Source organism: Mauremys mutica, chromosome 1 (genome assembly GCF_020497125.1).
Source record: "Mauremys mutica isolate MM-2020 ecotype Southern chromosome 1, ASM2049712v1, whole genome shotgun sequence".
Lineage (NCBI taxonomy): Eukaryota > Metazoa > Chordata > Testudines > Geoemydidae > Mauremys > Mauremys mutica.
The window spans coordinates 224596141-224610381 of record NC_059072.1 but is presented as its reverse complement, the minus strand read 5'-3'; the positions used below and the strand labels follow the sequence as shown (position 1 = coordinate 224610381).

At 37.9% G+C, this 14241-nt stretch overlaps 1 protein-coding gene across 4 annotated transcripts in view; it reads right to left on the bottom strand.

Annotated features, from left to right (window-relative positions):
- BCLAF3 (BCLAF1 and THRAP3 family member 3) overlaps positions 1-14241 on the bottom strand; it is a 56508-nt gene that overhangs the window by 24844 nt on the left and 17423 nt on the right. For all 4 annotated transcript variants that reach the window (XM_045014418.1, XM_045014187.1, XM_045014275.1 and 1 more), the window contains 6 exons: positions 11084-11662; positions 10063-10728; positions 7775-7953; positions 6321-6435; positions 5984-6047; positions 2515-2633 (listed from right to left, as the gene is read on the bottom strand). In XM_045014418.1, coding sequence (XP_044870353.1) covers positions 2515-2633; positions 5984-6047; positions 6321-6435; positions 7775-7953; positions 10063-10728; positions 11084-11662 — 1722 coding nt within the window. The remainder of the gene's footprint in view (positions 1-2514; positions 2634-5983; positions 6048-6320; positions 6436-7774; positions 7954-10062; positions 10729-11083; positions 11663-14241) is intronic.

Here is a 14241-nt window from a genome sequence, read left to right as displayed (position 1 = left end):
TTATGCATGTCAGATTAGACAATCAAATGATCCCTTCTAGGCTAAAGAACTATTAACCTATGAAAGTGCAGGATATGAAGAAAAACTGCACGAATGATGAAGAATCCTTGGCATTACATGGCACCAATAGCAGCAAAGCTGCAAAGAACAAGAAGAAAAACTACATTTCTTCTCTAGGTCTCGCACAAAATTTTATTTTTTCCTACAACTTTTGAAGATTTCACAATTGTACATTGGTGTCTTATATAAGGTTTAAATATAAAGCTGAAGAATAACTGCCTGAAACATAAGACTGGGGTTTATGGTTAGCAGTTTCAAATGCATAAAACCTGGAATGCTGCTTTAATATGCCTTTTATATTCTCTCCTGACAGAAAGAAAATAGTTCATTCGTGTAAGCACCCAGTCTTCTAAATAAAACCATACAAAATTTATAATTTTTAAAGCTCTAAATTAAAACAGACATTATGCAGTACACAAAAGAATGCTTACTGATATTATACCCTTAGGTCTCCTTCCTGAACAGGCCATACCACTCACTCTCTCTTATTTAGTATACCACAAATACAGTAGTGTCAACATCTACCTAAGAAAAGATTCACCATAAAAAGAAGCAGCCACTACAAGTCAAGATTTAGCTTTGGGACTATACAACTGACCACTTCCATTTGCCTATTCAAGTTGCTTAGCATCTACTTTTAAATAAGAATTTATAGTATGGCCTAAAAGCATTTAAATGTAAATCTCTATTGTTTGAAAATATATACTTATAAAATGAATTCCAAGGACACTCATTGAGGTATACTGGATGAGAGTTGAATAGCAGTGAATCAAGCTAGTCACTTACATAATATATTCTGTATGATCTTCCATGAAAGTTCTCCTCACTTTTTTTTAAAAAGGAAAACATGATGACGATGTTACAAACTGACAAAGGAAAGGAAATTAGTTCCTTCTCCCCTTCTTAAGTCTGCACCCAGTCCAAGCCACAAATTAGTTTTCTAATCAGCAGGTATTGCAACTTACTATGTAATAGACTTTGTATTTAAAATAAATATGCACTGGCATGTTATGAGATATCATCAAATCAAGCCATATTTCATTACAATTTGACAGTTTTCTCCACAATTATTCTTTTCTGTACAAAGAAGTCATCTCTGTATATTCCGATTAATCTTTTAAGGTTAACCAGTAACCATATACTCATTCATAAGCTGAATTGTTTTTAGTAAAAAAGGGAAGCACCAGAGAAGGGGGTCGGCTTATGAACGGGTATAGAGAGGGAGAGGTGGGACACAGCACCTCCCCCCAACACAGGGAGCAAGGAGAGGCAGCACAGCCAGGAGAGACAGAAGGGAAGAGGCGGGGCCAGAGTCTCTCCCCTTCTGGCCAAGCTGCTCTCCCCACAGCTTCCGAAGCAGCTGCAGCTCCAGGGCTGCTAGGCTGCAGCTGTCCCGCTCAGCCCCGCCCCCCCAGAGCAGGCTGTGGCTGCACCACCTGGCCTGCCTGAGCATGCTGTGGCTGTGCTGCCCGGCCCAGCCCACTGGAACATGCTGCGGCCACACCGCCCAGCCTGCCAGAGCAGCTCCAACAGGCCAGAGACATTCTCCCCTGGCCCTCCCCAGATAAGGTGGGAAGGGATGAGATGGGGAGAGTGTGGGGGTCCCAGGCTAGGGGTGGGGTCATGTGGAGGGTGGTCACAGGGGTTACTTCCCTGACCCCCAGATTCTCCCCCCAAAAAACACTTCCCCACCAGTTGCTGTCCCGGCCCATCAGGGTAAGCAGCTGGCGCGCCGGGACACTTTGTTTACTTAGGTTTACAGCCGTGCCTTCGGACGCTTGAGGTAAACAAACCATCTCGGCCCACCAGCGGCTTATCTTGATGGCCTGGGAACCAAAGTTTGCTGACCCCTGAATTATAGGGTCAGATTATGAATGGGTTATAAAAAATTTTTCATTTTTACTTATTCATCTTGGGGGGGGGGGGGGGGAGAATCGGCTTATAAATAAACCGACTTATAATCGAGTATATACAGTAGTAAAATTGAGTTAAGCAGACATTTCTGTGCTGAATGTCCCCACTAATCAAGCAGTGGGAGGCACTCTGTGCAATAATAAACTGTAACTAAATCTTTTGAAAAAGAAATCTCTAAAATACTCTTGGAACTTCCTGCTTCACTGAAGGTATCCCAGACAGGGACATCACAAATAGCAATGGTTGCACAGAACAATTAATTCCTTCCTCCTTCCCACAGCCTGGCCAGTGGAACATTTGACACTTAAAGCTTAATTTTGATTTTCACATTGCAGTTCACCTTTATAAAAGTTAAACCATTCTCTTTCAAGGCTGTTCTTTGTTACTATAGAATAAAGTCTGGGTGTGTTTATAGTGCATTTCAATGGAATTTGATTTTGAGACTCAAAATTCAAGGACCAACCTTAAAAACAGATGCAAAAAATTTCTGTTGACCCTACAGACTCAGGTATACACATGTATTCACTAACAGTAGATTACCTTTGAATTACACTGTCTATGTGAAACACTCTCTCATCTTCATTCTGCAGCCTCTCTTTTCTCCTCCTCTCTATATCATGCCGTAGATCATTTGGATCTTCTAGAACTCTCACAACAGTCTAAGTAATAGGAAGGGAAATTTTACTGAAATAATATTGGATATATAAAATCAATTTAAAGGCAGGTAACTTGATCCACACAGTAGGTGCTGTGGCTTGTCTTGTGCTTGCAAAACCATTTTAAAGAAGTGTAACCATCTGAGGGCGGGTAGGAGGCTGGCATGCACACTGACCCATGGATACAAAGTTCAAACCTTGGTTATAAAGAACTCAGCTCTGCAGCTATCTTCTGATCCTCTCTGCTTCATTTTACTTATTACAAGATCTCAAAGTAACAGGGAAGAAGGGTCAGTGTACAGCTGAAGAGGCAAAATATTCACAGAACTCAGTTACTGATACTTAGGCTGCCATTCTCCTTCATGTAGTTACCTCTGTAAATTTGCATTGTAGTAGATTAGCAAGCAGGAAGAGGGCAGAATACTTAATTAAAAGACCTCTTGAAATGAGCATCCTATTTGGCTATGGAGTTGAGAAAAAAAGTACTGAATAAACTAAGCTATGAGTGGAATTTGAAGTGGAATCCTTACAAAGAAAGGTACATTAATGACAGACTGGGAAGGTGGCTCCTCTGTTAGAAAGGGCTCCGAGTCCCTCTTGGTGCTGGAACTCTTTCAGGCCTGGTGTAATGAAGTGGGAAATATCAGTGTTGAATTAATATGGCACATGAGACTCTGCATTTACAATGGCCAGGATAATGAGCATCCTACCAAATACTCAAACACAACAGCCAGGTTTATAGCCACAAAGGGAAGGCTCCTCAGCCTCAACTCTGGTGAGATGTTTTATCAAGGCTGAGAAGAGAGAGATGTCAAAGGGAACACTCAACCATCACAAGATCCTGGGGCCTAGAAAAGGAAGGGGGTACAGGTGAGCTAAGAGGGTCTGCCCCAGGAGCCAATGAGAGCTGACAAGCTAGCAAGGAGACAAAGAGTCAGAAATGCAGAAACTGAAGTAGTGGCGGTCAGCTTCTCATAACCCAGAAATGGAGATAAATGGGCTGGCTGAAACATGTGAAAGACTGCAGTTAGGGGTTAGGTAAAGAGAAATATGCGTGTAGATTTTTATTATGTTTATCCTTTGCTCTGTACCATTAGTGAATGAATAAAAAATGGGGGGCTGTGTTTTGAAAAAAGCTGTTTTGGAGTCACTATAGCTACCTCAGTGGTCAAAGGACCCCTGAGTGAAAGTGGTGACAGGTGCCAAACCAAGCTGGGCCTGCCACATTAACACAGGTAGGAAACAGGGGAGCTGACAGCCATAGACCCAGTTCCAGACTAGTGGAAGTACATGGTTCCACACAGAGTGAGGTGCAAGAAGCCAGGTCTGCTACCTAGGGGGTACCTGAGAAGGACTAAAGGGGCTCAAACTTCACCCAGTAACTGTGACACCCAGATACATTACTTTAATCATCTGGATAATCTCTAGATCAGGGGCTCTCAAACTGGGGGTCAGGACTCTCCCGGGGGTCACAAGGTTATTACATGGAGGGTCGCAAGCTGTCAGCTTCCACTCCAAACCCCACTTTGCATGCAGCATTTATAATGGGGTTAAATATATAAAGAAGTGTTTTTAATTTATGGGGGGGGGTCGCACTCAGAGGCTTGCTATGTGAAAGGGGTCACCAGAACAAAAGTTTGAGAACTACTGCTCTAGATGGAGATCTCGTCTCCTTTGGTCTTGTTACCAAAGTCCTCAAATAAGATTACTTCTAAAATTGCTTAATTTTCAAAGGTCTGTTTTCATATCTAATTTATTCAGCTAGCCTTCCTCAGCATGGTATGAAGCTTTGAGCAGAAGATATAGATATATGTTTTATTTTAGATCGGGGTTGGCAACCTTTCAGAAGTGGTGTGCCAAGTCTTCATTTATTAGCTCTAATTTAAGGTTTCGTGTTCCAGTAATACATTTTAACGTTTTTAGAAGGTCTCTTTCTATAAGTCTATAATATGTAACTAAACTATTGTTGCACGTAAAGTAAATAAGGTTTTTTAAATGCCCCAGTTTGAAATTAAATTAAAATGCAGAGTCACCCAAACCAGTGGCCAGGACTCGGGCAGTGCAAGTGCCACTGAAAATCAGCTTGCATGCCGCCTTCAGCATGCGTGCCATAAGTTACCTACCCATTTTAGATGATGCTCAGATACTACACTTTACCCAGAAATATTAACTAAGGATGCTGCACTGCTTTCTCTTTGGAAAATACTAAACAAGAAGGGTCCATCATTAAAGTCTGGATTTTATTCAGCCACCAGGAAGACAATTTTTCTGGAAAGAAAAGGTAGAGAAGTTCCCCAACATTCAGAAGGAGCAGCCATAAGCCTACTAAGAACCTAGCTCAACATACAGAAGTTAACAGGCTGGTGAACTGGGGGATTAGACCTTTAAAGGCAATGCTTCTCCATACAGTCCTGAGCTTGGCAACAAGGGCTTACCTCTTGAACGTTTCTTTGAAACAACTACATCAAAATTGTCTTGATATCTCAGCATGTTGTTTCTTAACAGAGAATAGAGGACTATGCGACTCTGAACGGGCTGCTATAACCAATAATTTGTCTTTCCTCTTTGGAGAAAGACTGAAGTATTTTTGACCGGTTGATCCAAAGCCTCAGATAGAGTGCCACATGGAAAGGCCTAGTCCCACTTTTCTTATTTGCATCTTGTTCTGATATCAGAGAACACCAGCCAAGTATCCTCAAGTAGGTGCCCTTTTCCCAAACACTTTAAGCACCTAGTGTGAAATGCAGTGCTTGAAGCCTGGGTGCTTTTCTGGATCCACATTAACTAGATCCTAACATTTTTTAAACATGTTAAATATGTAAATACAACTCTAATCATTAAATTAAAGTACATTGACAATTCAGTTGGTTTGAGGTAAATAGTGCTGAGGCTGCTTGTGCCTACAAAAAGAGAAGTACTCAAGGCAACTATTTAGTTTAGCAGGAGGGGAAGGAGGTTAACACCTTTTATAACCCCAGGTGGAACACTGGATCCATGAGTTAACTGGCATCAGCTCAATATTTAAACTGCTTTCAAATGGTTCTGGGTTCACAAAGCATAGCATGAGTGCTCAAAAACTTCACTTAGCACAGAACACATTTGCCTGCTTATTGAATGGGCAGGGAAATACACGACACTTGGACTGTCAAGATTCTGTTTCTAAATCTATGTGCAAACAAAATGTGGAAAAAAAAATTAAAATGATCTTAAAATTGCTTGGTGGTTCAGGATTTGTATACTAACGGGAATGTTATGGACGAGTTACAAGAGCATGAAAAAAGGATAACAGAAGTGCTAACAGATTGTCATTGTAACTTATTCTCCCCCCATAAAAAAACAAAAAATTAACATACCTGTCCAGAGTCACATGGCATAGCTAGTTTATTCTGAAGTTCTGCCAAAGATATATCAATTCTCCTGAAGTAATAAGCCAAAATGATATAAGAATGAGTATGCCACATTTAAACATGGAAGAGAATGATCACTTTAAACTAAATGTGATTGTTATTATGGCCATTTTTAAAACAATTATACTACACAGTTGCATGCTATGCATTTTATAGTCCACTAAAAGATGTTGAAAGAAATATTCCATTATTTCATATTCCACATTAAGCTGCACGTATAATATAATGGAAACAACTGAATAGCTTAATTAATATAAATAATAGCACAAAGTTGATGCTTTACCTGTGAATTTCTGGATCTGAATATATTTTAACTTCATTTAAATTTACAACTGGTTTATCCTGAATTTTTGAGAAGCGTTCATTTAGAGTTAGGTCAGAAGATGTAAAATAATTTGCTGTGAAGATATATTAAACGCAAAAATATTACTTTATCATTTGAATTGCAATTGCACAACCATACTATTAAAATATTAACTGTACAAAATAACGCTGAACGCTGACATTAAATCAAAATAAATTCCACTTGAAATCCAACCCTAACTCTCACTACTGAAAGATTAGCACTTTAACAAACTGCATACTTATTAAAGCAGCCATCCTAGTACTTTAATATTTATAAAAAATATATCTCTATATATGGAGATATACCTATCTGATAGAACTGGAAGAGACTCTGAAAGGTCAAGTCCAGCCCCCTGCCTTCACTAGCAGGACCAAGTACTGATTTTGCCCCAGATCCCTAAGTGGCCCCCTCTAGGGCTGAACTCTCAACCTGGGTTTAGCAGGCCAATGCTCAAACCACTGAGCTATCCCTCCCCCCCATATATTAGCAACAATGTATTTAATCATTTCATTTTTCAATTAAATTAATCTCAACATAAAGAGATGTAAGGGTTTAACATCTCTGTTAATATAGTATTTTAAATACTGGTACCTATGGGCTGTCAATCAGCATTTCATAGAAGTAGCACTACAACAAAATTAATAAGGAGCAGCAAATGTAAATTGCTTATAGTTAATTTTGAATAAAACAAAGTTTATCTTATCTCACTCCTTTCCTCCCAAGAAAAGTTATATAAGAGGCACCAGTATCTTTCCACTGCAACACATAAGCCCTGGAACTGCAAGATGGGATGCATATGGGTGTCCCACTGAGGTCAAAAGCACTCTACCTTGGTGCAATAGTTTATGCATATGGATTACCACATAGAATTGAGGCCCTAGCTTTGTATTTGTTTTGGATCTAAATGAAATGCAAATCAAGACCATTTTTACTTAATATAAAAACTATGTAACCAAGTGAGGCCATCAATTAAGAGACTATTTTTGTCCCAGCAGTCAATTTCTAGCCCCACCTTTAACAATCAAGAGCCCCAATATCCTACCACCTTCTCCAGGCTGCCAAGCCCTCTGTGTATCCCTTACCCACATTCACTCAGGAGAGAACCTCAACTCTTCCTTGACAAGCAGCTTAATTTGATTGCTCCTCTAGCAAACCCTTCCTGAACCCTTAGCAGCACACCAGACTTCTTCTACTCTAGGACTTCACATCCGCATTCCTTGTCAAACATGCCCAAGGCCACAGCCACCGCACATACTGCTCAGAAATCTGCACAAGGCTTTACTTGTCTTGTTCTATTTGTATTCAAATAGAGAGTATTTTGGTAGATACCAAAACATTTTAATTAACCACATCCCTAGTTTATATGTTCAAGCATAAAATATTATAATCACCTTTAACTTGATGGATAATTGTTATGATTTCCTGAGTAAATTCTTTTGATGGATTGTTCTCAACATTTTGTGTTACAGATTCCATGTGTTCAAACACTGGATGAAAATTTTCATTTTTCCTGCCAACAGCGACCAGATCATGTGACATCTGCCGCTCCATAGTATGGCTAGAACCAGTCCTAGAATACATTTGCATAAATTTATTTAGTAACTTTAAGAGATACTGAAATATTAACAAAAAATTAAAATAAAGGAGTAGATCAAGAGACAATTTCATCTTAGTGAAAGGTGGAAACAAATTAAAGCCCTTTTCACATTTTAAATCAAACACTACGCAAGGAACACAGATCATGAAGGAGAAGACTGAATGAGGGATGAAGGAGAGGCTAGCACGGAGACTATACGTGAGTTAGGATACTAGGATTCAGTATTCTAGTATACTGAAATAAATTTCCATCTCTGCTGTGGGTGGCTTTCCCAAACATAAACAGAGTGAAATTAGCAAGACATGGCCAGGTTCTTCAGTACTGTTTTTCGGATCCTTGTGGGAATCAGTGAAATGGAGAAGAATCAAGTCATGTATATTGCCACTCAAGAAAGCAGGAACAGCAGCCCAAGCACAGGTGCCACTGTCTCTCAGCCTCCCTAGTGGTACAGCCCTCTATAGTCTTTCATATTGGCCTCTCTTCAGTTAGTACAGTGTTCTCTCTAGTCTCCCTAACTCCACATTTTATTACTGATTTCAGGCAGAAAAATATACAAAAGAAACTTTGATTGGGAGGAAAAAATACTGTGGGAGTAGTTCCCTTGATATATAAGGAGTTTCTAATTGACTATATTGTTTTGCTATTTCTTAGACTGAGGTAGTTTATCAATGTAATGAAATACCACTCAGACATCTAGAACATTGGTTTATTGTTCACTTTCAGAAAATACATCACGAACATAAGAACTGCTATACCAGATAAGACCCATGGCTCATCCAGTGCAGTCTCCGCAAGGGAAGTTTCTTCCTAACATTTGTCAGAAATTGGCTTCTGCTGTGAGGTATGACTGTTTGCCTCCCTTATAAAAATCTTTCTCCTACCTTATGAAGTTATCCAATTCTTTTTTTAATCCCACTAACTCTTTCTTGATTAAATCTGGTCATCCACAAGATTTTGCCACTTAACTGTTCAGCCTCTTCTACAGTTTATTAATATAATAATAAACACTGGTCTTAGTAGAGAATCTTATGACACCCAATTGCTAATCTTTTGCCATGCTGCAAATGGATAGTTTTCTGTCTCTCAGGCAAGTTATAATTCATCATAGTACTTTATCTCTCGGACGGTAACTACCTAGTTCCCCTATCCCACCCCCTCAAAATAGCTTCTCGTAAAGGACTGTCAAGGTTTTCCAGCCCAAAATTATATAAACCATCTCTCCTTTATTCACCATCATGTTAATATGTTAGAATAATTCTAGTATACTAAAGCATGATTTCTTCTCAAGAAGTCATACTGGCTTGTCCGTCCATGTAATTTTCATCTAGGTATTTATATTGCAATTTCTACTAATTTACTGTTACTTAAGTAGGTCTGATAGGGATGATCATAGAAATGACAATCAAACACCTATTTAACATAGGTACAACATTTGCCATTTCCAGTCCTCTGGCATAATGGTTGATTACGATAATGCCATATTTTTGTTAGCTGCTAGTGACTTAACTTTCAAGCTCATGCAGAACTGTTGCAGAAATACCATCAGGCCCAAGTAACATGCTGCTGTTTAATTTAGTTTGTTCCAACAACACCTCTTTCAACATACTTGAATTGTACAGCCCATGAATGTACCATTTTGTTCTATAGTTTTTACTGGATTTGAGATCTCAGGTGTTTGCGATTATATACATTTTAAGGCAGTAATTTTCAAAGGAGCCTGATGGAGTTAGATACCCAAGTACCAGTGGAAGTCAATGAAAATCCCATCCTAAATGGTCATTCCAGAAGAAAGGACAAAACCAGATTTCTACCTGGTTAAAAAAAAATCCTAGGTAGATAAATGCATCTCAGTGAGAGGAAAGGAAAAAAAGCATATTTTTTTTTCTCCCTGCCACATCCTTATAATCAGGTACTATTTTCTTTTCAGAGAAACAAACAGTAACTCATCAGAGTTAGCAAGTTAGCATTTTTGTACTAAGGATCCACCTTATTTTGCCCTAGTTACCACCTTAAGAATCTTTGGTTTCTCTAATAGTCACAACTAAACAAGAAAGAAAGCATGAACAGTAAGAAAAAAAATACCTGTACTTGTTCATCATTTTCTTCATATCCACTTTGATTGTGAGCAGCTCCTTCCTAGGAGTGACATCTGACATTTTCACATCTGAAACTGTATGACTTGTGTCATGATGGCTATTAGAAGAATCTATTTTTTTTCTGAAATCCCCTTCATTCCTTACTCTTTCCTTCTTTGTGTTATTAAAGGGTCTCAGATCAACATCATTTTTGTAAGAGTTGGCACATGCATTGCAGCCCTTCTCTGAACTATATTTAATGGGCACTTCATTATGCCCTTCTTCAGTCTGTCTTACTCTTCCACCACTACAATAATCTAACTCTTTGCTATTCAGAGCACCCTTAGGAGAATTATATTTTTGGTCTTCCTGCTTTACATACTTCTGAGCTCTATCATCAGAAAAAGATTTTGTCCCATCTAGGTGTCTATGATGTTTGTAATTATAGTCATATGCTATCTTCGTAACAGAACTCTTTGTGTACTCCCTTTCAGCAGACCGATGAGCTTGGGGACCAATGTTTCTTTGCTCCTCCTTTTTTTGGTAGGGTGGAAAAGAACGATCTTGCTTCCATTTGTGATTTCTTGCTATTTCTCCATCGTCATCTCTCTCAATTTCTTTAGCCCTTTTAGATGTGTGCCCATGTTCTCTGTAATCACGATCTTCAGGATACCTGTGTTGACATAAAGCAATTTACACTTGCACTAGAGAAGAAAGTGAGAATTTATGTGCAGAATGTTGGATAGCACGGCCTTATATGCAGAATGCGTGGCAAGTTAACCCAAAATCCCTCAAGCCAGAGTACAGAAGTGCAGGGGCACTTAAAAGGAAAATATTATCCTTTTATACTCTAGCTATGTACATGATTTACTTAAAAAGATAAATACTTCTCTACCACCAGTTGCCCACAATTAAGCTATAAATTGATAAATGCCTTTCAAGGTGGAAATCTTCAACTATAACGAAAATAGACTTTCACTTGAGGCTTTATACCACATTACCCAGGTTTAATTATTTTATTCCTATACCTCTTCTGCAAAGAGCTCCTTGTCGGAAATTCTTCAGAAGCTCTTCGGAGCGACTGACCATATTTGTCTTCCTGAAACTTCTGGTGCCTCATTTCATCTTCATGCCATTTTCTTTCAAATTTACATGAAGCCCCTAATGGTCTATGAAAAGGTTTCATTCCTTTTTCATCTCCAGTGACTCTGAAGTCCTCAGGCATATATCTTTCTTGCATTTTGTGTGAGTAAAAAGGCTGATCGTGTTCTTTGTAGGATACTTCTGAGTATTTGGGTGGAAATTGATATCTCCTGTTGCCTTCACCCCTTTCTGATGAATGTGTTCTATAGGGTTTATGACTATATGTATCCTCTAAAGGAGTTCTTTTTACATTTGGCGAAGATGATCTATGTTCATAAATTCTGTGGTGGAGATTCCCATGTGGTGCAAATCTAGAATTGCTTTGTCCGTATTTCCCATCTTCCACTCTCCAAGACATAGGTTTCTTTAGGTCCTTCCTAAATCCCTTATATTCACAGTCATAATTAATATGAGCGTGTCTTTGTCTCTGGTGTTCTGGGCTCCTAAATGCAGGTGATAAGGACCTACATAAGAAAAAAATTATTCCATTTTAAGTGTTACAAAAAAACACATACAAATTTGTTGTTAAAACAAAAATATATTCAGTGCAAAAATAACTTACGCAGTATTACTGCAATGTTATGGTTCATAATTTAAACAAGCCAAAGTATTCAACATTATAAAGTCCAAAGCAATTGTATCTCAGCTAGAGCTTATATAAAAACCTGATTTTTCCCTTAATGAAAAATTACATGGGAAAATACCCAATTTTTTTTAATTGAAAAATTTCAGGTTTTTCACAATAATTTTCATTTCAAAACAATTTTTTTTTTCATTTCGATTATACTGGAAAATGTTGGAAAACAGTAAGCAAATGTAGAAAGCACTTTCACACTTGTTTACCATTTCTCAATTTTTTCCAGTGGAAACAAAAAGGCGTGGAGGGTAGTAAGCAGTGGAGAATGGGTGAACCCCAAACATTCAAAAACCAAAAAAATGGAAAGAAAATGTCAGTTTCCAAAAACTGGGAAAAAAATTGTTTTTAGAAATGTCACTTTGAAGCACTATGTTTAATTTCAAAATTTCCTTTTGAACAAAATAAAAAAAAAGTTATTGAAATTAGCCTTTTCCTGCAGAAAATTCTGATTCTGTCAAAACTACATTTGCCACTAGGACAAGTTTTTATAAGTCAAGAAATATAAACCAGCTCTAATCTCTGTCTTCTTGCATATAAATATTAATGTTTTTGCTAGTAAGTATATACTCGAATATGTTAAATGGTGCTTCCAAGCGTTCATTTTTAAAAACAACAAAAACAAGTTTGATTGCACTTTCATATGCAAAACTAATTATTCAAATGAACAGTGTCCCATCACAAATTCAAGTGACACTTCCACATTAAAATAAATACTCCTCCATGTGTACCTCAATCTGTGATGAAAGCATGTGGGATAAAGTATGCTCATCTGATTTTCAAAAATGCTGGAGGCCAGCTATGCAGTTTTTTGTTGTTTTTTTTTAAACTGCCAGACACCTACTAGTCAGAGGCCATTCCAAAAGAACAACACAGTAGGAACCACCAGTGAGAATCAGGAGGCAATCCCAGACCAAAGCATCTTGTATTTAAACTAATCAGTTCCTGAGTATTTACAATAAATTCTGCAATGAATCCACAGATTTAGAGAACCCTTAAAAAACCTTCAGTAAATTCCAAGAAAAATCAGTATCTTCTTGTGGATTTTTCCTTAGCAAATGCAAAATTCATTGCAGATTGCTAGCTCAATTCTAAAAGAGCTGTGTTCAGCAAAAAAGCTGTCTGCAGACTCAGGACACCACCATCACCTTTGAAAAGTACGTTCACACCTATTGGGGCCAACTAGAAAGGTAGTGGTTGTTTTGACATTCTGCCAAAATTGATAGCATGCACCCCTCTCCCTCTACTCAGCAGGGAAAGGCTTCATCCAGCCTACCCAACAAACCACTTCACTTAATTGTTAACCAGTTTGTTTTACTTTTTAAAAAATGGAAGTGGAATTTAAAAGCTGTCTTAAATTAAACTGGTGCCATTCATGCACGAACTCCTTCTTGCAGGCTTAATAATGCTTAAAACTGATTACCACTTTCTATCTGGCTCAAATTTCATGCAAGTAAGAACTCACGGAAACAATTTACTTTTGAAAACTTGCAATACATAAATACAAAACTTGCAATACATAAAATTAGTATTTTATAAAATAAATATGTTTTCTTTGAAATATATTTTAGTCTTAATATCTTTTTGTTCTGCTATCCTAGAAGATACAGGCTGTTTTATAAACTCCTATATAAAGCTATGTCCTGAAAACAAATATAAACTAGGGCTGTCGATTAATCACAGTTAACTCATGCGAGTAACTCAAAAAATTAATCGCAATTAATCACATTTTTTAATTGCACTGTTAAACAATAGAATACCAACTGAAATTTATTAAATATTTTGGAAGTTTTTCTACATTTTCATATATTGTATTCTGTGTTGTAATAAAAAATAATATACATTTTGATTTCAATTACAACTATATGGACTGTAAAAGTAATAAAAGAAATAGTATTTTTCAGTTCACCTCATACAAGTACTGTAGTGCAATCTCCATGTCGTGAAAGTGCAACTTACAAACGTAGATTCTTTTGTTGTTACATAACTGCACTCAAAAACAAAACGAAGTACACTCAGTCCTACTTCTTGTTCAGCGAATCGCTAAGACAAACAAGTTTGTTTACATTTGCAGGAGATAATTCTGCCCGCTTCTTGTTTACAATGTCACCAGAAAGTGAGAACAGGCATTTGCATGGCACTTTTGTAGCTGGCATTACAAGGTATTTATGTGCCAGATATGCTAAACATTTGTATGCTCCTTCATGCTTCGGCCACCATTCCAGAGGACATGCTGATGACATTCGTTAAAAAAATAATGCATTAATTAAATTTGTGACTGAACTCCTTGGGGGAGAATTGTATGTCCCCTGCTCTGTTTTACCTGCACTCTGCCATATATTTCACGTTATAGCAATCTCAGATGATGACCAAGCACATGTTGGCATTTTAAGAACACTTTCACTGCAG